The following is a 24,617-nucleotide window of genomic DNA, read 5'->3' as shown; positions in this document are numbered from 1 at the left end:
CTTGACCTCTGAATTGTTGAAGATAATTGTTTATATTAGCAAAGTAACAATGTAGTTTAGATATCAAATTAAGAGTAGAATATGATACAGCAGAAGGAGACCACAGAATTTGGACTTCGAATGACTTATGAGGAAGCAGAAGTGCCTTCAAATAGAAAGCTATTTTTCTTTGAGTCTGACTTTCGGTTCGCTTCCCTACAAGTTATCAAGACAGTTAGATAGTTAGTTAACAGGCTCATTTGGCGTATGATAACGAACTATAACGCGAGAATTTAAACCTGGGTTCATTTCTTTTGTTTGTCTTGCTCCAAAGACAAAAAGGGCGTAATTCTTTCTTGTTGAAGGGAAAAAAATGCCGGCAAATGCCGTTGATAATAGCTCTGTAGTGTCCTCTTCTTACTCGGATGTTTCATATGTTTCGGACACCAGAAAACGACAGTATAAAAGAGATGAAGCTCTTCGAAGGAAAATAGCTACCGAACTAAGTAAAAAACAAGCAAATCTTGACTCCCCGGCGAAACCAACGAATCGACATGGCGAGCCTGGAACGGTAGAAAGCGTTGCCCTTGATGCGGCATTGACAGTTCATATGCATAGCTCGATAACTGAAACAGCTCAGCTAATGGCGGCCAAACGACAAGATTGTGTATTGGTTGTGGACGAGGAAGGACAGCTTACTGGCATTCTGACTTCGAGTGATATTGCAACGAAATGTGTCGGTGCTGGTTTTGACGCTCGACAAACCTATGTAGCTGACATAATGACGAATGGTCCGATATGCATTACGAGTGATACAAGAATTGATGCTGCGCTTGAGTTGATGGTCGAGCACCAAATCCGACATCTTCCTGTGGTGAGTGACGGTAACCCCAATGGTGATAATGGAGATGAAGGAGATGTTATCGGGATTATCAACATGCGCACTTGTTTACGTGAACCTCTAGATCGGATTGCTCGTCAACAAGAAGCGGCTGAACGTCTTGTTGCTGCTCTCGAAGGTGCTCAAGAAGAATTGGAAGATCGGTCCGTTTCTGGTAGTACCAATAACTCTTCTCATTCAGGTGGTCCACATGCGGCAGAGTTTATTGAATATGTTGAATCTTTAAGGAAGAAAGCATCTGGTCAAGATGTTTTGTCTTTGATTGAATCTACCCAAGAGCCTATATTGGTAGGCACACGAACTACCGTGGCTGAGGCTGCAGAGTCCATGGCGCATGCCAATGTTTCTTCCGTTCTAGTTATGGACAATGGAGCTGTTTCTGGTATCTTTACTTCTCACGACATCGTACTTCGTGTTCTTGCGGCAGGACTCGATGCTTTTCGTTGCTCTGTCATTCGAGTTATGACTCCCCACCCAGATTGCGCGCTCATCGACCTTCGAGTTAGTACAGCACTTGAGCGAATGCTTGAAGGAAAGTTTCATTTCCTTCCTATTGTTGACGAAGATGATTCTATCGTTGGATTGCTTTCACTTTTCCATTTGGCAACGGCAATTCTTGCTGAGCAATCCCCCGAAGAAGATGAAGGTTTGGATCATGAGAGTCACGAACTTGAAGAAAATATTTTATCTAAAACCGCTTCTCAAGAAAACCATCCTCTCTTGGCTCCTTCCAATGAAAACGTCGATTCACCACCTGAATTGCCTATCCCTAATCAAGCTATCCTTCCCTCCCATCAACCAGTTTCACCTGAACCCCATACGCTTCCTACTTCTTCGACCTGGCAAGAAACGAATTATCAGTTACCGGAAAAAGATAGTCAGTACTCACCTTCCTTTCATGGATCTCATGTTTCTTATCGTTCAGAACAGCACCCTCTTTTCCCAGTTCAAAGCAATGGGATTGCATACTCTGAGCATCCTTCTGCTGTTGATGCTTACGGAGCTTCGGACATACACGGCTATGGTGCCTCGCAGACGACTCCTTCATACGTTGGTTCACTTTCTCAGTTTCAAGGAAACCCATCAATTATGGAACAAGCATTGCAGGATTTAGTACAGCCGACGGATTCTGCATCTCAGATCTTCCCCATTCCACGCCCCTCTCCTTCGCAATTTAGCATTAAATATCGATCAACGATCGGACGGGTTCATCGTCTTCGTTTGGATCAAATTAGCTCATTGAGCGATTTACAGAAAGCCGTCTCTAATCGTGAAAATGAACCAAATATTACACTCACCTACATAGACGATGAAGGGGATGTAGTTGAAATCACAAGTGACGCTGATCTTCGAGAAGCAATCTTTTTAACTCGTCGGCGTGGACTACCGCGTTTAGAGATTCGTGGTGTAGGAGCGAACAGTCATGTTGTCGATGGTTTCAATCCCGTTTTGTCTACCGTTGGAAGTAGTACTGGAACAGCATCTGTTTTACAACCTAAATTTCCTGTGGATGAACACATTTCTACTTCGCCGCAGCCCTCAAAGGCATCTACGAAAAAGCCATCTGATCGGTCTTTAGCTTTTGCCGGTATCGTATCTGGTAGTATTGCTGTAGTAATCTTGTCGGCCTGGTTCTTACGCCGCAAGCGTTGAGACTTATTTCATTAATGAAAGAGAGAAAATCTAAATCTGGCCAGAAAGCTATCGTTTGCCATTTTGTTCTAGGATTTGATCATTTAGCCATCATTTGCTTTATAAGTTACTACGAACCCTTTTACATTTCATTATTAGTTATGTGCATTAGTTAATTAGTTGATCTTCTCAAAGCAGATAAGATTATTATGTATCGGGTTGAAGATGGTATTCGTATATGACTTGCACGATTCATTAACGCATATATTCAACTATTAAAACAAGAATAGAAAGAAAGTAGTGTGCTTCTATGTTCAGTGTAAGAGAGATGTACATGAATAAATAGCTTCTTTTGCATAGAATCCCAAATGAGTCTCATTCAAACAGCTTCTTGCATGGCAACGTCTTCGACAGCTTCGTTTTCGGAATGGATTCGGGAAAGGAAAGATTTTTTGAGGGAAATTCTGGACTGAAGTATACGTATAGCAGATTGCTTCTCTTCCAAATTCATTTCTTCTGGTTTCAAATTGGTTGCTTTGTGCTTCAAAGTTAGAATGCTCTGTCGCAACAACGTTAATTCTTTAGAAGCAGCAATGACCTTTCTACTTTCTTGGGAGGCTAAAAAGTCTAAAAGCCGAAATTGCAGCACAGAGAAATCCTGTTGGGAAAGCGTGTTTGAAGGAGGTGTTGTAATTGTAGACATGATGCCAAAACTTTGCGAAAAAAGAACAAAAAAGGTTGTTTTCTAAAAGTGCAAAAGTTTCCTTGCTTTTTAATGAAGTAAAGATTCTCCCAAGAAGTACTAGTTGCTAGTATGGAAGCTAGCAGTCTACGGTTGGTCACTATACTGGATGGGCTCTAAGAGTTGTGAAACTTAAAGCTTTGATGTTTCAAGTTAAGGAAAAATTCAAATCGAGGATGAAAGGAGTATGGAGCAAATGTCTTGTAACTGCAAAAGAAGTCGTTGTAACAAGACAATCATCCCACGATTCTGTCAAATGTCACTCATATTGCTACTAGCGAGATCAAGAGATTTACGGTCATCTGGGCTCACATTTCAAGGACCAAAGTAGCATGATGGCAACTTGGCAGCAATATCAAAGTTATGAGGTTGTTTTTGTTTTGTTAGAAACAACAAAGAACTCGAACTATTTATTTATTAATGACATCTCTTTGTACTGCGTTATCTATAATTCAGTGTAGGAACAGTTTCGATATGTTGTTTAGCGGATTGCGCAATACGAAAGGGTTTGCATCAGCAATAGAAGGAATTGCAGCCGGCTGGAACCAACTTAGCAACTCAGCAACTCCCAACTTTTGTCATAATGCTCCTCTCTCGTATTGCAGCTCGTTCCGCTCTTCGCGGTGTTCGTTTTTCTTCTTCCCATGCTCCTCCTAAACCCGGATCGTAAGTCTAGTGTTACCGTTGGAAAGTCTTGGATTGAGAATTAACCTTGTTGTTTTTCTTACGTATAGTACTGTACCTTTTTATGTTTCGAAAAAGGCAATTCCTACCATGTTGTTTATTGGAAGCTTTGGTATGCTGGTTTTCTGGATTAGAGTGCAATGCAATGGATCATTGGATTGCCTGTCCATGGTGAATGACAATACTAACCCATGATCTCTAGGTGCCGTCTTGGCTCTTCCTGTGCTTGTCGTGAAATACGTATGACTCATGTCTTTGAATTTCTTTTACTGATTCATTTTTCTTTTAGCATAACCGTAATGCGGCATAAACGAGAGTCTTATTCGATTCTTTGTGAATCAATGCGTATAATTAGCAAGTCTTCGTGATATACATTTTCTTGTTTAAGGAATTAAATCTTTTTACGTTCTATCTTTTATTTACTAAAGACGAGCTTAAGCTTGACTTGACTCGTTGGTTCTTCATTTGGTAAAGTAAAGCAGGTAACGAAAGTATTGTATTACTTGTATAAAGTAAAAGGTAGTATTAAAATGATGAGAACATTAAAGTAGCCTTTCCTTGCTTTCGGTAATCTATGTCCATACTGATCGTTTCGTTTAGCTTAAGCATTGCATACCATAGCGTTGAAACCGTAAAAGTGGGTTCAAATTAGTCGAGATAATTAAGCATCTTTAAGTGTTCCATCTTCGTTTATTAAAGACTCCTCAGAAGACAAAAGACGAGGGCCATCTCCAACTTTGGTGAGAATCACTCGGCTCACACCAGATAGTACAGTTTCGGATGCAACGTCGTCGATCTTCACAGAGGTAGGGTTTCTTTCGCTATCCTCCCAACCTTGTGCGTTCCTTGAAACAGCATACAAAGTATCCAAGACATAAGCCGAGTTTTCTTCCAAGAAGTATACCACTGCATTTGGACCTGCATCAAAAGTATAAGCAGCAACTGTTTTTCCGGCAGCAGCATTGATGTTTTCGACGACACGAATGATAGCTCTAGAGGTATCGTTCAGATAGAAAATAGGAGGGAAAGTATCAAGACAACATGCGTGAAATTGATTTGAGTCGGTCATCGTAAGTTTGGCAAACGTTTCAAAATCATGCTTACGGATAGCTTGTTTCATGGCTTGCATACGCTCAGGAACAATATTTTTCACGCGTTTTTGGAATAAGGTAGAGGAAGCAACAGTTGATTGCATACCTGAAGTAGAAGAGACACCCTTCTTTGCAGCAGAAGCAACCATAATAGCGACACGCATTTCAGGCCAATGTTCGACGGGCTCAACCTGCACAGCAACACTGTCCGCTCCACTATGCAATTCACCCATCTCCCATGCAACATAGCCACCAAATAAGCTACGACAAGCACTACCGGAACCTTGCCTAGCGATTCTGGATAGCTGAGTAGGAGTCCAGGGTAAACCGTATAAACGGGCAACGGCTTCAGTAAAAGCAGCATACCCAGCAGCCGAGGAAGCCAAACCAGCAGCAGTGGGGAAATTATTCTTGGAGACAACATGTAGTTTCAGTTGGCTGATTTTATCCAAGGAGTCATCCTCTTTTTCCAATCCTTGACGAGCACTACGCAATTCCTCTACGCAAACAGAAAGTCGTTTGCTGGTGGAAATATCCTCCACATGCCCGTTCAACCATAAAGTGTCTTTTTCAAAAGATTTGCTGCAGCTAGCAGTCGTAACTGTTCGTAAATCGTCTTGCGATAAAGTTACACTTAATGAACTGTTTGTAGGTAAGTTCAACCCAACATCGCGTTTTCCCCAGTATTTGATGACTGCAATATTAACCGGAGCACTTACAGTGCATTGATAAACCTTTTCTGCCATGTTTATTTTTCTCGTAAAAGATAGGGTATTGACCAACGTTTATTTTTTAATGCAAATAACTAACAAAGCGAAAACCAGACAGTCTAGTAACAAAATCAACCTCCGTACACAAGAACAATCCAATAATGCGTGCAAGCCTTCTACAACTGCCCAAAGTCAGGTAATTTCTTTGATCATTCCTGTCGTTGTATTCAACAAAGATTCGAAGTTCGGCATCATAACGCACTAATGGTAAGTGACATTTGTGAGCTAGAACGTTGAGGCGTTCATAAACAAAAGTATTAATATCAAGCATATCCATCTCGTATGAAGTGAGACGATAAAAAAGAAGGCATCGTAAAGTCCTAAAGATCACCTCCTCAAGACTTAAAAAAAGGTTCATGAATAACGAGCCTAGCATCCATTTAAGCATTGAAAGCCTGTACAATTTCGTATCGAGTTTCAGTAATCTTCACTTTTTTGATTTTTAATTTGTTTGACAGCTGGACACAAGTAGAATCTTCAAGTTTTGTTTCACACACTACCGTTTTAGTAGATTGTCTCAAGACATATTTTATTTTATAAGACACTATACCTCCAATTCCAAGATTCATTTCCTCAATATACATGAGCATAATCGTGAAAGAAAAAAAGAAGGATTGTTTTTTTTTCAAATTCATCTTTGGGTAAATGATTTCACATGAACACAGTAAATAAAACATTCATATTGTTCAAGATAGAGATAAGTCACGAGGTACTTTATATAATTTGAAAAGCTCTTCATACAGCTTTTCGTTGCACCATTGAAACCGCAGATTTAACCCAATGGCCCTCAATCATGGTTTGGAACAAATATTAGAGCCAACGGTTTTTGGCACTCATTTTTCAATAAAACTGAAAAATTTTAACCTTTAACAACTTACCAAAAAAGTTTTTTTATAGCATATTCATTAAACTTGAATATGCATTTACTGAGCTCCAACACACTATTTAGGCCATCCTTAATTAGGACTTTTCTTATTGCCAGTCAAAGGCAGCATCTGGTAAATTACCCATTTCCCTTGAAATGACAGAAACCCAGGAAGACTCCCAAGAAACTCAATGTCCAGTATCGCCAGAAGTTCGCGAAGCTTGGCTTAAAAGCCAATCCAACAAAAACAGATCCCAACCTAACGCATCGGCATCGCCTGTTGAACTTCCAACGGATCGGGAAATATCAGGAATTCCTAAGTTACTAACAGATCCCAACAGTGAGAAAGAAGAAAAATGGATATACCCTTCTCAGAAAATGTTTTTTGAAGCCATGCAACGAAAGAATTGGAATCCTAACGCGAGCGACATGAAGACGATTGTTCCTATACATAATGCAGTCAACGAGAAAGCCTGGCAGGAAATTCTGGATTGGGAAAAAGGATGGGGATCGGAATCGTAAGTATAGTGATGCCTGAGTTCCATATTTTTTAAAAGAAGGAACTAAAGAGACTAAACAAACTCCAAAACAATAGCATAAGCTAACATGGTGTAGTTGTGGGGGACCCAAACTCGAAAAATTCCAAGGCGACGTAAAGAAGCTAACCCCAAAGGCTCGGATTCTTGGCTTGTTGGGTTATAACAAACCCTTTGACCGACATGACTGGTTAGTCGATAGGTGCGGTAAAAAGGTTTGTTATGTAATAGATTTTTATAATGGACGTAGTGTACAAGGAGTCCCAAGTATGTATCTTGATGTTCGTCCAAAACTTACTGCTCACGGTGCCTGGATGCGCCTTTACCGTTGGTCCAGTCAGGCTATCTTTCAAGGAAAGACTGACCAACAATAAACTGAATAATCTAAAACAATCTCCTCTCTTTAGATATATTAACAGCGTTTAACGACGATAGTTCCTTATTAAAGAAAAAGAAAAACAAGACATCCGTCTTTTTTAATCTGTTCTTGTTAATGAAGTTAATACCCGTATCAATTCATGTATTTTATTCCAATTGATATTTTTTCATCTCCACTTTAACGTTCATATTGCTTTCTACAATAGGAGATTTCATCTGAAAATCTTTTCAAGTAGTTGAGTTTCGTCCTCGGTACAACACCCAGCAACGGCGTTCTACCTTAGTTGGAATGTTCAATTGTAAGAAAAAATCTTGGAATTTTTCGGTAATTTCAACAATACCGTCTCTCAAACAAGCAATAATTCGGTCCATATCATCAAAATCATGAGTTCGTTCCGATGCAAAGACATCAGAGGCGTGAATAGGAGGGTTGCGCTTATAAGCAATTAATTTATCGTAGGTATCACAATAGACAGTTAAGATATCTGAAATATCACGAGCAACCACACCATACGTGTCATACTGTAACGATTTTAAAACAAGTAGTGACAAACTGGTAATATGTATTTCAAGTAACCATGGGTTACTTAAAACAGCTGCATTTTTTCGATCCAAGGTTTTGCGGAATATATTGAACAAGGAAGTTCTGTAAATAACTGAAGGATACTTCGAGAACTGCTTACGAATAGACGCGGGTACCAATGACTCAAGGAAGGAATTCTGAGAGACATCGGGTGAGCTGAAGTTACCATGCTTTTTTACCTTCTCCAAAAGCCGAGAACGTTGAGAAGAGCTAGAGGCAAAAACATTTTCCTCTTTAAGAGGAATTGTATTGAAGGCTTCTGTTGCGGAACCATTTTTGAGTCTTGAGCTTGATTGAGCAGTCTCAGTAGCACTGGATTTTTTAGTAACAGAAGATTGCTGCAAGGAAGTAGAGAGACTTTCACACAGCATTAAGGTATAATTTAGAATCTCTTGCCAAACACTAGTCTTCCTATCAATATCTTGAAGAATGCTTTGAATTCGCTTTGGATCCTTGGAGCAAATTAAGTACAACTCTTGTGAAGCGATACATTGAGTTAGCGGCTTGTTTCTCGTCTTAATCCCATCTAATAAGGTACCGTTAGGGTCATTAGAGCGCATACTGATAAAGCGAGAACGAACAACGGGTCCGGCATATAAAAAGATACGGAAAATTAAAAGAGCCATATTCAATGAAATGTTTATAAGAAAAGTCATCCACAAGCTATGAAACAACAGACCAAGGTTTACTGGCCAACGAGGAAGTGCTTTGGAAGCAGCAAGTCTGTGAAAGCATTTGGTAAAAATCAAAAAAGTTTTCCAAATAGAAGATCGGAAAATCGCATAAATAATAGGGGAAGCAAATCCACATGCTAAAGATTTAATAACCGAAAACTTAAACATAGAAGGAATGTTTTGTTTCACATAAACAAAAAAGGGTATTTGTAGGACAGGTTGTTCAGGTGTATCCCGCCCAAAATAGAGATGCTCACATGCAGAAGCGAAAGCCATCATTGCAGCTATAAACATCATATAAACAAACCGTTCGTTAAGTCTTGGTAATTCATACATTCGCGCGCTTGTTACCCATTGTAAACGAGCGGAAGAAGCGTGGCCCTGGACATATGCAATCGTGAGTATCCCAACGGAAACAACAAAAGAGATATACACAGGAAAGAATGATCGAGGAGAAAAGCTTGTCATAAGATCTTTTGCTAATGAGCTATGAACATTCTTGGTGGTGGTCATTCTGCTTTTCAGCATTACAAAATATGGGAATACAAATAAAAAGCATAGTATGCCTTTGAAAAAACTTCCAAAAATCAATTTCAGGGAGAAAACTACATGAAAAAGGTTAGTATCTCGCTTTTTATTCAAACAAATAGACATACTGGATCCAGACGCGAGCCAATATGATGTTACACAACACAAACAATACAACGCCAAAGAAGCGCGTAAGAATCGCTGCTGAAGTATCGGCCGTAAAATTGTGTGATACCGCACCGCTTTGGTTTTCGATCCATTTAGAAAACTGGTCCTTAAAGCGACCATGGTGATAGTTGGCTCTGTGTAAGTATGTTGTACATATCTTACCTCTACTGTCAACAAAACGAAGTGTTGGTTTAACGTCCTGAAACGATGTCGTTAGTATTATAACCATTCTCTTTTATTTATAAACATGGAAACTTGTATACGTTCCATAAGGTATAATAGTGAGGAGTGCATTGTATAACCGTAAAGTGATTAACTGACATTGGAAGCTAAATCATTGTACTATGCTATAAGTAATTTGTGAATATTTACGTACGTTTCATTGATAAACAAAGTGAACAGGACAACTTTGTAGACGAATTCATTATGTTGCTATTTCATAAGAAAATTGTATTACAATAAAAGAAATTAGATGGGATGTGTTATGAGGTACAAAGGCTTCTTTATGCTTCTAAAGAAGATGAAAGGTAGTAAAACGACGATAAACTCTTGTATTATATGTATGCAAGTAAGCCGAGAATGAACATATCTAAAAGACATGTAGAATAATTATTTACTATGGTACAACAAGCCAAAAACTTTATAAGGTAAAAGAACAATCCCGGAAACAAAGACACATTGAGGATAATCAGAAATATAACAGTAAATTATAGCAATAGGTACTTGACAGTTGTACCTATGACTAGGAAATTAAATTATTAATTCTGGACACGGTATTGAAACTTTTCAGGGAATTCCATTATTGGTTCAACTTAGAATATAAAAAATGAGTAAGAATGCAAGCAAGCCAGATAATACAATGTTATTAGAAAGACGCATGGCACCGCTTTTCATGGAAGGGTTGTATTTTACGTTGCCCTTTTGATCGAAAACAGGGGAATTGTCAACTGTACCATTCCAGCAGTATTGGGAAAAGCATTGCTGACAAGCTTGAGGAGTTGACTGATTTTGACGTTCCAAGGATCTTTGGACAACGGCGCAAGCCAAGCAAGAAGCAAAATCGGTAGAGTTGTTTTGAGTAGCAGCAACAAAGCCATTATGAACTAGATCCTTAATGTTAGAAGTACCAAGGCGATAGCGATCATCGGCAATATTCGACTGTGTCGTCCAGGGTGTGTTAGGGAGATAGACTACCAAAGGAGGAGTGTTATCATCAACCACTTGACTTTTACGCGTAGTGTTGCGTCCATCACAACCAAAAAAGGTTGGGCGATTGTTCAAGCCAAGGTTAATAAAAGTTTCCACTGGAGGAATATGAACAAAGGAATTTACTGCATACGAAGCATCAGAGGCCTTCTGAGTTATCCGTTCATAAGTTGATACTAAGGATGTACCGTTTGGCCAGTAATTGTCAGTATCACCACTAGCATCGAGCGCAAAGACAACATCAACATGGCGTTCTGGTTGAAGTAAAGGCCAAATTGGAATATTTTGCTTATCAGCTCCACCATCGTACAAGTCAACATAAGGAGCACTCACAAGACCATTCGAAGCAGCTGTGCCATCACCTGCTATAGTTGAAGCGGCATTAAACATGTTGTTATAATAGCTAACAGCTGAACCATTAATCCTCATATGGCGAAGAGTAAAACCAAGTCGACGGCTCATACGCGACTGACGCAAACTTACATCCAAGAGAGCATCATTGTAGCGAGTTGACGAAGTGCCAATCAAAAATCCAACATTATCGAAGTAAGTGACACAGTTATCATCCACAGCAGAGCCATTATTTAGCTTGGTGCCGAGATATTCGAGAGGCATATAAGCACGGACATTATTGTCGAAGGTGTTAAAGTAATAAGGAGAAAACTCGTAAATACTTGAATTGGAAGAAGTGGAATTATGGCCATAGGCAAGTGCACCAGGTAAGCCTTGAGAGACTAGAATGGGATAGGGATATTCGGCACCTTGGAACCAGGAAGCATTTTGCACAGAAGAGTAAGTCGTATCGGGACCACCTCGAAGGCGGCCAGTTGTATGACGAGCAATCGCACGGCCCCAATAGTCGGTCAAACTTACATTAAAACCAGCAGCAGCTTTTTGATTTACTTCATCAACGAGATCGGTATAATAATTTTCATTGTCGCCAAATCGCGTTTCCTCAACGAAAAAGATACCAAGGCGAGAATACCAGATGGAAGAAGATAAGTTTTGTACAGTACGAAAATCGTTAATTGCTAACGAGCTGACAAGCCAAGAGCCGCCATCTGCACCAGTGATATAACTAGCACCTTGTAAAAGACCACCCAAAGTGGTATCGTTACTTCGATTATCGAACGCAGCTAGGGCACCGCCGCCAAAAAACATAGAACGATATCCTCCACCAGAGACAGCAATTCCCAGGCGAGGACCGTTGCTACCAATAAGGCTGTCTAAGTCGAGTGAGGAGGTGGAATGGACAGATTGTAAAAAGGAACGAAGAGCCTCATCAGATGATTGTGAGCGTTTTTTAAGAAAGTTAGCTTCTAATTCGGGAAGTTGACCAGACTCTAAGGAATGAAGAAGTCTTTTGGAGCCATTGCAAGAACCGATAACGGGAGCATAGGAAGCATTGGTGGAAGGAGGAGGTGGTGGTTTTTTCCAATTTCTTTTGTCAAGTTGAGAGAGCTGAAGATGAGAGTGTTCCCCATTAGGGTCCAAAACTTGGCAACTGATGAGAATGAAACACAAGCTTGAAAGGACAAGCAAATAGGACAAAAACATTAAGGAGAAACAAATATGAAAGGAATTGGTAATACGAAAAATCCAGTTTTCAGCTCAGCCACTACCGCAAGCTTCTTTTGTACAAAAAAAACAAACGAAAATGATGTAACAAGGAAACAGAAAAAAAGGAAGAGAGAGAGACCTAGTAGGCGAAAAGAGTTCAAATCAACAAAACAAGACAAGTAAAGAAGAGAACAAGAAAAAAAAAAAGTTCAAAATGCAAGTTGAAACGAAGATTTCGAAATTTCAGTCCAGGATGTCAAAGCACAACAAAACAATCCTTCGTCTAGAAGTATTTTATCGCCAGTATCAGGAATCTAACTCGTAGAGTCAAAGAATTAAGCAATGGGTGTTGTGTATACAAAGAGTTAGCCAAAGGATTATACAGACTGGAAATTGCATTAATTTATATTTCGTAAGAGTTTATCGGCAATGAGTTTGGCTTCGTTTCTGAAGAAGCATGATTGGCTTTGCTCTAACCATCGGCAATTCGTAAATCTCCCTATTCGGCAATTGTGATTCCCCAAAAGCAGAGTTGCCGGAAGCGAAACCCGAGAATGATGACATTTAAGCAGAGGAAAATTCAATTTGTATATATATGCGATTCATTTTTCGCTAGCCTTTTTATTTGTTTTTTTTTCCTTTTTTTAAATCACTTCATGCTTCTTACTTAAAGAAGAACCGTTTTGTTCACCTATGAGATTCGTTACTTTATATACCGTTTCCTACCTTCCTTCCGGGTTTGTTGATGACATATGTTTGCCGTTCTGACAAGCAAATCGAGATCGGTAATCGGGCAGAGAATTATAAGACCATACGGAGGATAGTAACAATACATATTTGATTAATAGAGTACAGTACAATACAATACAATGCAGTACATGACTTGAAGCATATTGCTTTCCAACCATAATTCTCTGTCGTTTTCGCTAATGTTTTGTTTTGCCTGTCCTTGCCGTCATAGAGTCTGTTTTTCGCTATGCCGAATAACAATCATTCTTTTAAAATGGACAGGATTTCCAAAACGTCCTTTGAAGCGTATAATAATAAACCATTGTTTGGCTTAACAGTATAGATTTACAATAACTAAACAGGATTTATCAGTGATTATTTTCTTTCCTTTCTTCTTTGGAAATCCAGAAACACAAGTTCATATTTTCCAGGTGCCTTGCAACGATTGTCGAGTTTTATTCTTTTGTCAAAATTGATAATCAGTTAGCATCGTTCCTTTCCAAATTCTCTTTTTCTCTTTATTTTTTACATCACTTACTTTCAGTCTACTGGAACCAACTTCTCGTCTAAATTTAAGCTTAAAGTTTACGTAAAAACCTGGGGTATTGACGTCGTTCATAAAAGAAGGGCGTGAGACAATAATAGGTTATTCTCCTCTTCCAACCTGAATAGTTTCAGGGCACACTTACAGCGAAATTTGATGTCTATTTTGCTACTCTTTACTACAAAGAAACTTTTTTTTCTGTGATTGAAGTTTCTTGCATTGTTTGCGTGTCTTATCTTGAAAAAAAACGATGACCGGTTCTGGAAATTCAGAAATTGACAATGATTATACCGTACAAGAAGGTAATGGATTGACTAGCACTAGCTGAAGCTCGCGATTACTTTTTGGGTTCAATGTTGGCTAACGATTCTCCTACTTAGATCTTGACGAATTTGTCAAATACACTTGCGGCTATAGCAAGCAAAGAGACAAGCGAATAGAGTATATCATTGCACAACACGATTGGAATCCTGTACATGAGGTTGTACTGCCCAAAAAAGGGAAGACGGGAAAAGATGAAAAACGGGAGGGTTTTATGTATCCCATTTTACGTTGGCCACTTATGATCACTGCTTCCATTTGTCTTAGCGTCGTTGCGTATGTAACTTGCTGAATTCTCCAACATTTAGTCTCAATTAACTAATGAACCTTATATAGATTTCTTTACTTACTAGATCGTATGTATATCAACTGTTATGAATATTTTATTGTTTGGCGTGGTCGACCTGCCCTTTTACGGAGCCGTCTCCAAAATGCCAAGACCTTTGAAGAATGGAAGGCGCGGGCTCGGGACTTGGATGACTATTTCGGAAATAACGATTGGAAGCTTGACCCAGCTTACGATTATTACGATTACTCCCTTCTTCGAACTGTCTTCCGCAGTTTAAGAGTTCATCGACTGAAGGAGGAATGGGAACAACTAAAATCTACCCTGGATGTTTGTGTCCGTAGTAACTTTGCCGCTATCGATAGCCCCATGCTCTATTCTCGCACGTATTCGGGCACTAAAAAGCTCGTTGAGGACTATGTGAACGAGCTAACTCACTGTTTACAATTAGTTATTGACAAGAAGCTATATACGCCAAAAGATAGATCCCGCATGTTTGAATACTTTTCACATAATTATGGCCGTACCGCTCTCTGTTTGTCAGGCGGTGCTTCCTTTGCTATTTACCATACTGGTGTCCTTGCTGCACTTTTGGAGCAGGATCTACTTCCGAATGTGATTACTGGAACCAGTGGTGGTGGTCTTTTGGCTGCTCTGGTCTGTACTCGCACAAATGACGAGCTACGGCAACTGCTTGTGCCTGAACTAGCTCCTAAATTTCAAAGCGATGTCGGCAGCTATATAGAATCTGCAAAGCGATACATTCAAACAGGAGCCCGGTTTGATGAGATTTTCTGGGCCAAAACATGCATGTTTTTCACTCGTGGAAGCATGACTTTCGCCGAAGCTTATGAAAGATCCGGTCGAATTCTCAATATCTCTGTCATTCCCAGTGATGCTCACTCTCCTCCTAAATTAATAAATTATTTAACTTCCCCAAACACAATTATTTGGAGTGCCGTCATTGCTAGTTGTGCTGTGCCAGGAATCCTGAATCCTATCCCTCTGATGACAAGAGGTCCCTCAGGAAAGCTAATACCACACAACTTTGGTAATCGCTTTAAAGATGGAAGCCTTCGCACAGACATTCCCCTCGGAGAATTGAGGACACAGTTTAATGTTCACTTTTCCATCGTTAGTCAAACAAACCCTCACGTTCAGGTTTTCTTTTTCTCCCCCCGCGGCACTGTAGGAAGACCTGTTTCTCACAGGAAGGGTCGTGGATGGCGTGGTGGTTATTTAGGTAGTGCTATTGAGCAGTACCTCAAATACGATATGATCAAATGGCTTCATGTTATTCGTAGCCTAGAATTGTTACCACGACCTCTTGGACAGGACTGGAGTAGTGTTTTTCTTCAAAAATTCGATGGCACTATCACTATCTGGCCAAAAACAAAATTGAAAGATTTTTGGTATATCCTATCTCCTCCTAGTAATGAGCGTTTGGCGAATATGATCGCAGCTGGCAAAGCTGCTACGTTTCCCAAGATAGACTTTATCTCCTCTCGTATTCAAATAGAAAAACTTATTGAAAAAGGACGTGCAATGGATCGACCAACTGCGCTCGGTACATCTGTAGATGGAGACATTGGCACGTCCATAACTCGCCAGGATATGGATGTTAGTTGTGAGTCTGCTACAGTCAACCCGGACGATATTATAAACAATCAAAAATTTACTTCAACCGGAAGTGTGACACCAGGCTTTACTAATGCCAAAAGTCCATAATTGAAAAGATAATTTACTTAATGCTTCATTTACCTACCGACATGTGATCAAGAGTAAAAATTTAAAAATATTATTCTAATGCCTTCTTTTACCATAATTAATTAGCATAGCTTCTGAAGACGAACAAAAATGACATTAAATTTTATATTAAAAATGACATTAGTAAATCATTAGGTGTCGAACTCTAGACCATCACCATCATCCGTAAGTTCTTTCAAAGCAGTAGCGCATTTGTCAATGACGGAATTTCTATCCCATACACTCTTTGTATCCCAAATTATTTTATATAAGGAGGCATGTAAATGCACTAGTTCTTCAACTGTCAAATCTCTAGAAATTTCTAAAAACAAATCTTTCAGGTTCATAAGTTTCCGCTCATCGAGTAATAGTTCTGGGGGCTTCTCCTCTTCCACTTGATTTTCGAAGTCAGCTTTTTCACCGTGCATTACATTATTATTCTGTTCTGTAATCCCAACAGACTTTGAACGATCCGTAAAAGAAGAGATACCATTCTTCAGTGTGTCCTCATCTGGTTGTCTTCCATTCTCCGATATATTTTCCGGTGAGACTCTGTCTTCGTCTACTTTTTCAATAAATGAGTTAGGCACCGACATAATCGACGGTTGTAGATACACATCTTTAAATTGGTCTTCTCTTACTTCATTTTTAGAGCTCAAATTATCAATAGGCATATTCGTTAAAGTTTCCATTAACATGTCAGATGGCTGTTCCGTTGAATCGTCTATTTCAGCATTGCTTTCTACGTGTTGCTCTTGTTGATCTTCAGGAAGCTGCATTGTAGCTTTCGTGGCATCCAAATGCTTTCTTAATTTATTTTCTCTTAACTTCCTTCGTTCTTCTTCACGAATCGCCATACGCTCACATTTTTGAGAAAACTGTTCGTCATCCATGTCTTCTAATCCCAGTAAGACGTTAGCATACATTTCTTGTGCACGCTTCACAGTTTCATTGTCTCCTAAACGCAGAGCATCACGGAGAATGAGCTTTATGTCACGAACAAAGTCTTTTGGAGTCCAGTAGCAATTGTCCCAGACACGTTTCTCAACTTCTTCTAAACTCATCATGCTGAACTTTTGATTGGTGTCAATTTTACGAACCTCTTCATCGACCAATTCAAAATTGCACTCTTCCCGTTTGCGATATGAATGACCTGTTTCAGGATCAACACAAAATATATCGTTATAGTCTATCAGAGGCTTTTTGAATTTACGATATCTTGTACGTAAATTTGACAAGAGTGCGTTCAATTTAACCTTAAGCTTATTTAACAACCTCATATCGGCTTGCTTCGTCTGCTTCAAATTAGTTTTAACTCCCGTGACAGGAGCAGGAGTGGGAGCTAACGGCAATTCAGGAAGGATTCTCCTCTTTCTTGGAAGCCCACCTGGTAATTTTTGAGGTGAAGTACTTATAAGGTCGATAATTGGTTGAAAGAACTTCTCAATATTTTTACGAGACGGATATTGCAACTCTACCACTGATTGCTTTGGGAACCACTCTTTGAGCTGAGGATGTAATTCCTTTCGCGGACTCCCTGAAAGTGCAAGAAATAAAACTTGGTCAGAGAAATCTAGTCGCTCAAGCAATGAGGAAAACGTAGTGCTAGCTGAAGGTGGAAGAACATTCAACCAGCTGTCAACGTCAGGAATATAGATAACGCTAGGCGTATGTCGACGAACTTCAGTAAATAATTGAATAATGGAAGTTTCTATGCTTTGAGTTGAGTCTTGCAACAGAGCTGACATATCAAAGGATTGAACATGGACGCCTTCGTAAAATTGCAAGATAGCAGGTCCCAGAGAAACCTGACCTAACCCTTTTCTTCCACAAATCAGAAGCCTTGGCTTATAGATCCTCAGCTTTTCAAATTGCTCTAACTGTTGTTGGTAATCAAAGTTGTCTTCTCCAGGGTCGTCAAACATCACTTCTTCCAAAATATTGACCTTGGGAGGAATAGGCATGTTTCTGCCAAGATACGAAAGTATACGATCCAAAGTATCTTCTAATAAAGGCTTCACTTCAGCAGGTAAAGGCTTGTTAAAAGCTAATGAAGAGCGGGCGGTGGAGGGAATAATCCTCTTCATTGACAAAGCAAAGTCTTTCACCTTAACTTGGATCGTATTAGGATCAAATTGTAGTCTTTTTGAACTTCTATACAGCTGAGGATACGTTCGCTTGATGGAATTCAAAGCGGCTTCAGTACAGAGAGCACGAAGATCAGCACCACCGTAGCCTTTTGACCTCTCGGCAAGTAAATCACAGAGCCATTCTGGTGTAGGAACTTTCCAGCTCCGAGTATGAATCTGAATAATCTTTTTTCTTGCTTCTCTATCTGGTAAAGGAAAATAAAACTCACGATCAAAGCGTCCAGGCCTTCGTAGAGCAGGATCAACAGCATCTGGCCTATTAGTAGCACCAATAATAATGACCTGGCCTCGGCCATCCATGCCATCCATCAGGGCCAGGAGAGTAGATACAATAGAGGCATGGATCTGTTCCTGCTTACTAGATCGAACAGGAGCAAGACCATCAATCTCATCAAAGAATATGATACTCGGTTGAGTGCTTTTGGCCTCTTCAAACAGAAGGCGTAATTGACGTTCAGCTTCACCAACCCATTTACTTAAACAATCGGCACCTTTTCGCATATAAAAAGACACTTTTTTATCTTCAGAAGAGCAAGCAGCGGCCAGCGCTCTTGCCAATAAGGTTTTACCAGTACCTGGGGGGCCATGAAATAACACACCGCGTGGTGGTTGCATGTTAAAGGTCTGAAAAATCTCTGGATAAAGAAGAGGAAGCATAATCATTTCTTTCAGTTGATTAACATGATTATCTAAACCACCAACAGATTCAAATGAAAGAGAAGAATCCACGCCGAGAGGATCCGAGTCAGCCAAATCGCTTTTCTCTTTTACACGACCATAATTTGGAGGTCCTCCAGCACCCGTAGAATCGGTTAATGCTTTCACAGTTTTTGCAGAAGAACGCTTTACTCTTGTACTATCGCTCTCGGATTCAGACCCGCTAGAGTCAATGTAGGGCATAAAACTAGAGACTTGATTTCGTAGTAAATTTGCAACAGCAACTTCAGAATGTGTCTTTCTATTTCTGCTTTGGTTAAAGGAAGCTCCTTCACCTTCCTGATCTTCCACCGGAGGAAATGAGAGAGGAACGCTATAATTAACGCGACTAGTTCTCTCACGCAAAGTTGGACGATGAATCTCTTCGTCGGAATCTTCATCGTGTCTTTGAGTTCGTAAGCGAGTAGAACGTCGTGTTCCTTGTCGTAAAGATCTTCTGGTTCTAGCAGATTGTACCAGGGAATCATCCGTATCAGACAAATCTTCTTCAGAAGCGGAAGCAACGAACGGTTCATCCTCGTCGCTTGCAACACGATTTCTCAGTCTCCGTTTAGCCGTGGGTTGATAATCCTCACCACCATAATCCTCCTGGTCATGTTGGAAAGCATCGTGAATACGTTTATTCGCAGCAACAGACTGCGAGCGACGACGACGACGGTGACTACCTTGGTTGGGTAAAGACTCTTCAGATTCCTCACTTTCATCAGAATCATGATATTCTTCTTCTTTTTTATCTTCATCTTCTTTTAAAATATTTCCATTTGCTTCCTGAGCGATATCGTCTATTTCAGTATCAAAATCCTCAAGTACGGGTTTGCTTTCATGTTCATCTAAAGACATGTTTTCATGCTCATCAGTAGAATGAAAAAAATCTGTCACTGGGATAGAGTTTACGTTGGAAAGAGGATACGAAAATGAATGGCGAGCAGTAGTTACGGTGTCAACAGCTTCTTGGGAAGAATCGATATCAGTCGATAGAGAATCCTCTTCGTCCGATACACTTTCTAACCAATGATTCTTGGCTCCAGTATCGATGAGCTTTAAAACGATAGGCCGATTTTGCCAAATATAAGGATTGGAGTATTCCACCACAGCGTTGGAGTAGCTTCTGAAAGAAGCACCAAAAGGATTGGGGAACGACGTATTGGGCAAAAGAGTAGAAAATGTGTACTATAGAAAAGATATTCCAATGGGACTTATTTTTAAAACAAGATCAACTCTTGGTAATATCTCCTTTTATACCCTTTCGTTTGAATCTTGCCCAAAAAAAAAACAACTCAATGTAGAATCAATTTGCCAGAAATTGTAATGCGTGTAAGGCGAAAAAGCAAACGCAAAGCGACTAACTTTTCCTTTTTTTTTAAATAAAAAAAAATAAAAACAAGCCGGTCTTCTAATGGAAAAAAAAGACAAGGTGTTAAATAAGAGAGAAATAAATAAGGGAATAAGGGAAAAATTTCCAATAGTTTTTCTGATTCGTCTATTTGAAACTCTGACAAACCAGATTTTAGTCAGGAATTAATGGAAAGCAAAATATGGATGCAATGGATTTCGTAAATGATCCTTTGCGAGTAATGAACGAAACCTGCTCTCGATTTCAACGAATATAGATAAATAATAATTCGTGTTATCAATAATTTTCAATAAAAAGAAAAATGAGAGAAAGAAAGTGTCACGAAGCAACTTGAACTCAACGAACCCAAGTCTTCTTACTTCCTTCTTTGGGCGAAAATAAACCGTCAATAACAATTAGAAAAGTGAATCAACTTTTCTACCGAAAATACTCAGTATACTAGATTGATGAGTGTCGGACGTTTCTTACCCCAAAAAAAAAAAAGTAATTTGACTACCGTCGCGACTATTGAGTCCCTAAAGCAGCGATACTTTTTTTGAAGAGCCTTTAATAATGGGAAAGAGTCTAGCAAACGTACCAAAAAGACAGTTATTTTTTCCGTTTTAAAATGGTTGGAGTTTCAATGAGATGGCAAAGCGTGGTGTTGAGCTAGTAGGACAAAGGAGTCCTATGTACTGCCACCACCACCAGCTCTGAAAAGTCATGCACGCAAAGTTCAAAATTGGAGCGCTAAAGTCACCACCAAATCATGCGGCAAAGAAAACAAGTAAAAATAAGTAAAAAAAAAAAAGTTCACTTTAAGGAAATAAGAGGAACGAATTCGTGTTAAAAAGAAACTATGTTTATCGTCTTTTTAAACGGGATTCAGTTTCTATAGACAATAAAAACTGATATTTTTCAGTTCATGGATATTCAGTTTTTGGTGGTGAGTTTTGCATTGGTATAGGCATGTAAACAATCAAGAAAAGCAGGTAAAGCAAAGTCGAATGAGTGTTTTAAAGTCTTTTTTTCATTCTTTTTTGTTTGTTAAATAAAGAATCTGGAGCTTTGAAGATTGGATCCGATCTGAGAGGTAGAATGTCACGTAGATGCATTAAATCCTAAATAGGTAGAAGGAGGAATCACAGAATAAGCGACCGTCCGCAATTGAGTAAGAAGTTATGATGAAGACGTTCCTTTACATACATTGGTAAAGGGTTCAGTTACTGTTGTCTGCATGAAGTTTAATAATGGAGTATGTGATCGCTGCTAATCGAGATGCTACATGAATAGCTCTATGTTGTGAAAACCAGGGTTTTATGAAGAAAAAAAGAAAAAAGAGGACTGAATATATTATGGTTCCATGATCTTTTCGAGTTGCGATTTTTTTTAAGGCCAATTTTTCTCGGTTAAAAGTTTTGGAAAACCAGCTAAATTGGATAGAAATTTTTGAAATGGAAAAGATATAAAAAAAGAAGTAAATTATGAAATTGACTGAATTTGGTTTCAAAGCTATCCTAAGGAATGAATGTTTGATATGACTTTGCACAGAAAGATTTCTTCTACAGTTGCTAAAGACAAGCTGGTGAACAAAAGAACAAAGGTTAACAAATAAAGAAGCCAGTTTTTACTTTTTATCCTTAGAAAAGTCAATTTGCTCTCCGTTGTCTGGTTCCTCATTGTATACAAGTCCAAAATAGCTCCGTTTCGAGTTGCCCGACCAACTACTCCTTTCATGAAGTATAGTTTATTTCAATTCCTTGTATGTGAATCTGCGCGACTTTATAAACATTAGAAAAAAACCTGCTTTTTCCTTTTTTTGATCGACAAGGTGTACCTGAGCCAGAAAATTTTTCCTGGTCGCTATTTTATTATCTTTCGTGTATCTTTCTTTATTATTTTTATTTATTTTTATCATGGATTGATTCTACGGAGCATGAAGGCAAGCTTTGATTTAGCCACTACCTATATATAGGAGCCTAGATATACTGGTCTCCTTTACCAAACTCTGCAACGCTGGCCAATTCTGGGAACATGGAACGAAAGACGGTGTTTTTTAATGGATTTCCGTCCAAAGAGACCGTTCAGGTTCAAATGAATGCTTCTGCGACCCTGAAACAAGCATTGGGTCAAGCTTTTGGAAAGCAAGCCGATCGTCTGCTGAATTCACTATACTTGACATATGAGGGCCGAATTGTATGCCCATCCACTTCGATATGTGGTTTGGAAAAGAACGCATTGAATAAAGACGTAAATCTCTGGCTTTGTGGACGAGTTTTGGGTGGCAAAGGTGGTTTTGGCAGTCAGCTACGAGCTGCCGGTGGTCGTATGTCAAAAAAGCGTAATGAAGAAGAAAACCAAGATTCCTGTAGGGATTTAGATGGAAATCGTCTTGGTACTGTTCGTCAAGCGAAGGAATTATCTGAATTTCTAGCCAAGAAACCCGCAGAAACTCGAGCTAAAAAGGAAGAGAAAAAACAGAAATTAAAGAAGCTTCTTTCTACTGAGCAAAATGTATCTAGATTTGACGACCACGAATTTCTAGAAGATATAGAGAAATCTGTATCTGAAACCCGCAATGCTTTCCAATCTTCTTTGGCTCATCGTCGTGGGTCTTCCTCGGCCGCTTCCTTTTCTTCTTCAGAACAAAGCTCTTCAAATGAGAACGAATCTTCATCTTCCAACAAAGGTAAGGAGTCCATAAAAGAGGGCGTCCAATCTCACGATCCATGGCTTCAACGTATGGAAGCGACTGTTTCGGATGGTGACGATGACGATGAAGATGAACAAGCCAAAGTACTAGATGGTTGGGACGATGGATTTGCATAACTAAGTTAATGTTTTACGAGATATGAAATTGGGACTATTGTGTTGGATAAAAGACGATAATAGATACAAATTAATAGAGCAAGTTCTTGAATGAATTTGAAACTTCAAAGTTATGATTGATCTCGCCTTTCCTAAGAACAAGAAACTTTTGAGAGGTGCATACATTGGTTAGAAAACGTATATCGCCCATGTCGCATGCTATTGTCAAGTGTACCGTGGTCTAGAATCCAGTAAAAAAATTCATATTTAAAAGCCTTTACATTCTCTCCTGGCATAAAGATATATAAACAAACGAATTTTTATTCTCGTAGCAAAAATGCGTTTACTGAAGCACCTTTTGATGTTCTAATAAATATCAACGGAGTATAACACAGTTTCCGTAAAACGATATTTCTTTCCTTCGCTGTAGTAATATTAGTTCGGGTGGTAACCCTACCCTCTATGCTTGTGACTGGTTTTAGTAGGTCCAAACTACTCAGAATGAGATTCTGACAACATTGGTAATTTCGGCTTTACCTTGAACTGAAGATGCTTATCCCTAAGGAGAACCGCAAGGCTATTCATCAAACTCTTTTCCAACAAGGTGTCTTGGTTGCCAAGAAGGGTATGTAAATAGGACGGCTTTTAATGGGCATTGGTCATTATGGTTTGCGAAAGTTCGTTTCATTCTGTTCATAGTGGGCATTAAAATTAACTGGAAAAACAAATTCGGTTTGCTATGTGAACGAACCTTTAATTTTTATTGGCTTTGTTTTTCCCAGGAACATTGAAACATACAAATACTTGGCTGGCCTTTTAGAAGCTCGTTAGATCCAGTGGTTGTTCTTCCGGTTACTAATGCATTTTTAGACTTCAACCTTCCCAAGCACCCTGAAGTTGGTGTCCCCAACTTGCAAGTTATCAAGGCTTGCCAATCCTTGGACTCTCGTGGTTACCTCAAGACCCGCTACAACTGGGGCTACTTTTACTACACTTTGAACAACGAGGGTGTTGAATACTTGCGTGAGTACTTGCATCTTCCTGCTGAGGTTGTCCCTGCTACTCACAAGCGTCAAGTGCGCCCCGCTGCTCCTCGTGCTACTCGCCCTGAACCTCGTGAGCGTACAGCTGCTGACGTTGGTTACCGCCGTGCTGAAAAGAAGGACGATGCTGCTGCTCCCGGTGGATTTGCTCCCTCTTTCCGTGGTGGATTTGGTCGTCCTCAATAAATAGTTCAAGACGACGATTCATCTTAATTTTTTAGTCCCTTGTATCGTTTAAAAAAACGTGAAAAGTATTCTGTAAATTACTATTTTTCTCCTGTAATGAATGTGGATAGAATGAGTACTTGGGGCTATTGTCATTTATGCATGGACGGAATAGGCTTTTTCCTGAATCGAATACACTAGCGGTTATTCTAGGGGAGGCATTATGGATATTAGAGGATTGTAATTTTTGTTGATTCATAGTGTATAAGTGAAAGGGGATCATTTCTGCCCTAACTTTGCCTATCCGAATAGAAAAGTTGAAATGAAGCAACGAAAGTATTTTTTCGTAAAGAGTAGGAATATAAGCAAAGACAATAAGCCAGGTCGTCCACCAGGAACCTTTCCAAGTAATTATCGTTTGGATTTCATAGATTATTTACTAATGAGCACTGCCACGTTCACTCCTGCACACACCGTC

General features: G+C 39.4%; 12 protein-coding genes across 12 annotated transcripts; 6 read left to right on the top strand and 6 right to left on the bottom strand.

Annotated features, from left to right (window-relative positions):
- Positions 1 to 129: 129 nt before the first annotated feature.
- SPOG_03860 (uncharacterized protein) lies at positions 130 to 2,882 on the top strand. The gene has a single exon (XM_013166124.1). It carries the CDS (start codon positions 353 to 355, stop codon positions 2,531 to 2,533), a length of 2,181 nt encoding a protein of 726 aa, XP_013021578.1. The 5' UTR covers positions 130 to 352; the 3' UTR covers positions 2,534 to 2,882.
- SPOG_03859 (uncharacterized protein) lies at positions 2,643 to 3,626 on the bottom strand. The gene has a single exon (XM_013166123.1). The coding sequence runs from the start codon at positions 3,213 to 3,215 to the stop codon at positions 2,892 to 2,894; it is 324 nt and encodes a 107-aa protein (XP_013021577.1). The 5' UTR covers positions 3,216 to 3,626; the 3' UTR covers positions 2,643 to 2,891.
- A 120-nt stretch (positions 3,627 to 3,746) lies between these two features.
- SPOG_03858 (cytochrome c oxidase subunit VIII) lies at positions 3,747 to 4,356 on the top strand. Its single transcript, XM_013166122.1, has 4 exons — positions 3,747 to 3,920; positions 3,989 to 4,050; positions 4,141 to 4,178; positions 4,228 to 4,356. Exons 1-4 carry the CDS (start codon positions 3,838 to 3,840, stop codon positions 4,246 to 4,248), a joined length of 204 nt encoding a protein of 67 aa, XP_013021576.1. The 5' UTR covers positions 3,747 to 3,837; the 3' UTR covers positions 4,249 to 4,356.
- On the bottom strand, positions 4,225 to 5,915 carry SPOG_03857 (diphosphomevalonate decarboxylase). Its single transcript, XM_013166121.1, has one exon. The coding sequence runs from the start codon at positions 5,773 to 5,775 to the stop codon at positions 4,600 to 4,602; it is 1,176 nt and encodes a 391-aa protein (XP_013021575.1). The 5' UTR covers positions 5,776 to 5,915; the 3' UTR covers positions 4,225 to 4,599.
- Positions 5,916 to 6,179: 264 nt separating this feature from the next.
- On the bottom strand, positions 6,180 to 6,434 carry SPOG_03856 (uncharacterized protein; the record flags this gene model as incomplete). Its single annotated transcript, XM_013166120.1, has 1 exon — positions 6,180 to 6,434. The coding sequence occupies one exon, from the start codon at positions 6,432 to 6,434 to the stop codon at positions 6,180 to 6,182; it is 255 nt and encodes an 84-aa protein (XP_013021574.1).
- Positions 6,435 to 6,771: 337 nt separating this feature from the next.
- Positions 6,772 to 7,718, top strand: SPOG_03855 (cytochrome c1 heme lyase). The gene is made up of 2 exons (XM_013166119.1): positions 6,772 to 7,182; positions 7,280 to 7,718. The coding sequence occupies exons 1-2, from the start codon at positions 6,821 to 6,823 to the stop codon at positions 7,572 to 7,574; spliced, it is 657 nt and encodes a 218-aa protein (XP_013021573.1). The 5' UTR covers positions 6,772 to 6,820; the 3' UTR covers positions 7,575 to 7,718.
- Positions 7,719 to 7,806: 88 nt separating this feature from the next.
- Positions 7,807 to 9,651, bottom strand: SPOG_03854 (spindle pole body docking protein Cut11; the record flags this gene model as incomplete). The annotated part of the gene is made up of 2 exons (XM_013166118.1): positions 7,807 to 9,440; positions 9,492 to 9,651. The coding sequence occupies 2 exons, from the start codon at positions 9,649 to 9,651 to the stop codon at positions 7,807 to 7,809; spliced, it is 1,794 nt and encodes a 597-aa protein (XP_013021572.1).
- A 344-nt stretch (positions 9,652 to 9,995) lies between these two features.
- On the bottom strand, positions 9,996 to 12,961 carry SPOG_03853 (phospholipase). The gene has a single exon (XM_013166117.1). It carries the CDS (start codon positions 12,292 to 12,294, stop codon positions 10,339 to 10,341), a length of 1,956 nt encoding a protein of 651 aa, XP_013021571.1. The 5' UTR covers positions 12,295 to 12,961; the 3' UTR covers positions 9,996 to 10,338.
- Positions 12,962 to 13,600: 639 nt separating this feature from the next.
- SPOG_03852 (triacylglycerol lipase) lies at positions 13,601 to 16,040 on the top strand. Its single transcript, XM_013166116.1, has 3 exons — positions 13,601 to 13,872; positions 13,951 to 14,167; positions 14,228 to 16,040. The coding sequence occupies exons 1-3, from the start codon at positions 13,821 to 13,823 to the stop codon at positions 15,903 to 15,905; spliced, it is 1,947 nt and encodes a 648-aa protein (XP_013021570.1). The 5' UTR covers positions 13,601 to 13,820; the 3' UTR covers positions 15,906 to 16,040.
- SPOG_03851 (ATPase with bromodomain protein) lies at positions 15,929 to 20,815 on the bottom strand. The gene has a single exon (XM_013166115.1). The coding sequence runs from the start codon at positions 19,628 to 19,630 to the stop codon at positions 16,076 to 16,078; it is 3,555 nt and encodes a 1,184-aa protein (XP_013021569.1). The 5' UTR covers positions 19,631 to 20,815; the 3' UTR covers positions 15,929 to 16,075.
- Positions 20,780 to 23,059, top strand: SPOG_03850 (ubiquitin family). Its single transcript, XM_013166114.1, has one exon. It carries the CDS (start codon positions 22,158 to 22,160, stop codon positions 22,950 to 22,952), a length of 795 nt encoding a protein of 264 aa, XP_013021568.1. The 5' UTR covers positions 20,780 to 22,157; the 3' UTR covers positions 22,953 to 23,059.
- Positions 23,060 to 23,384: 325 nt separating this feature from the next.
- SPOG_03849 (40S ribosomal protein S10) lies at positions 23,385 to 24,446 on the top strand. Its single transcript, XM_013166113.1, has 2 exons — positions 23,385 to 23,556; positions 23,802 to 24,446. Exons 1-2 carry the CDS (start codon positions 23,481 to 23,483, stop codon positions 24,158 to 24,160), a joined length of 435 nt encoding a protein of 144 aa, XP_013021567.1. The 5' UTR covers positions 23,385 to 23,480; the 3' UTR covers positions 24,161 to 24,446.
- Positions 24,447 to 24,617: the final 171 nt, after the last annotated feature.

The sequence above is a fragment of the Schizosaccharomyces cryophilus genome, assembly GCF_000004155.1.
Source record: "Schizosaccharomyces cryophilus OY26 unplaced genomic scaffold supercont4.1, whole genome shotgun sequence".
NCBI classification, from domain to species: domain Eukaryota; kingdom Fungi; phylum Ascomycota; class Schizosaccharomycetes; order Schizosaccharomycetales; family Schizosaccharomycetaceae; genus Schizosaccharomyces; species Schizosaccharomyces cryophilus.
This window is presented reverse-complemented; position numbering and strand designations above follow the sequence as displayed.

Coding starts and splice junctions, on each gene's coding strand:
- SPOG_03859 (XM_013166123.1), bottom strand. CDS start 3,215: ATGTCTACAATTACAACACCTCCTTCAAACACGCTTTCCCAACAGGAT.
- SPOG_03851 (XM_013166115.1), bottom strand. CDS start 19,630: ATGTCTTTAGATGAACATGAAAGCAAACCCGTACTTGAGGATTTTGAT.
- SPOG_03852 (XM_013166116.1), top strand. CDS start 13,821: ATGACCGGTTCTGGAAATTCAGAAATTGACAATGATTATACCGTACAA. Junction 13,873..13,950: donor TGATTATACCGTACAAGAAG/GTAATGGATTGA, acceptor TCTCCTACTTAG/ATCTTGACGAATTTGTCAAA. Junction 14,168..14,227: donor ATTTGTCTTAGCGTCGTTGC/GTATGTAACTTG, acceptor AACCTTATATAG/ATTTCTTTACTTACTAGATC.
- SPOG_03858 (XM_013166122.1), top strand. CDS start 3,838: ATGCTCCTCTCTCGTATTGCAGCTCGTTCCGCTCTTCGCGGTGTTCGT. Junction 3,921..3,988: donor GCTCCTCCTAAACCCGGATC/GTAAGTCTAGTG, acceptor TCTTACGTATAG/TACTGTACCTTTTTATGTTT. Junction 4,179..4,227: donor CTGTGCTTGTCGTGAAATAC/GTATGACTCATG, acceptor TTTTTCTTTTAG/CATAACCGTAATGCGGCATA.
- SPOG_03855 (XM_013166119.1), top strand. CDS start 6,821: ATGACAGAAACCCAGGAAGACTCCCAAGAAACTCAATGTCCAGTATCG. Junction 7,183..7,279: donor AAAGGATGGGGATCGGAATC/GTAAGTATAGTG, acceptor AACATGGTGTAG/TTGTGGGGGACCCAAACTCG.
- SPOG_03853 (XM_013166117.1), bottom strand. CDS start 12,294: ATGTTTTTGTCCTATTTGCTTGTCCTTTCAAGCTTGTGTTTCATTCTC.
- SPOG_03849 (XM_013166113.1), top strand. CDS start 23,481: ATGCTTATCCCTAAGGAGAACCGCAAGGCTATTCATCAAACTCTTTTC. Junction 23,557..23,801: donor TGTCTTGGTTGCCAAGAAGG/GTATGTAAATAG, acceptor ATGCATTTTTAG/ACTTCAACCTTCCCAAGCAC.
- SPOG_03857 (XM_013166121.1), bottom strand. CDS start 5,775: ATGGCAGAAAAGGTTTATCAATGCACTGTAAGTGCTCCGGTTAATATT.
- SPOG_03860 (XM_013166124.1), top strand. CDS start 353: ATGCCGGCAAATGCCGTTGATAATAGCTCTGTAGTGTCCTCTTCTTAC.
- SPOG_03850 (XM_013166114.1), top strand. CDS start 22,158: ATGGAACGAAAGACGGTGTTTTTTAATGGATTTCCGTCCAAAGAGACC.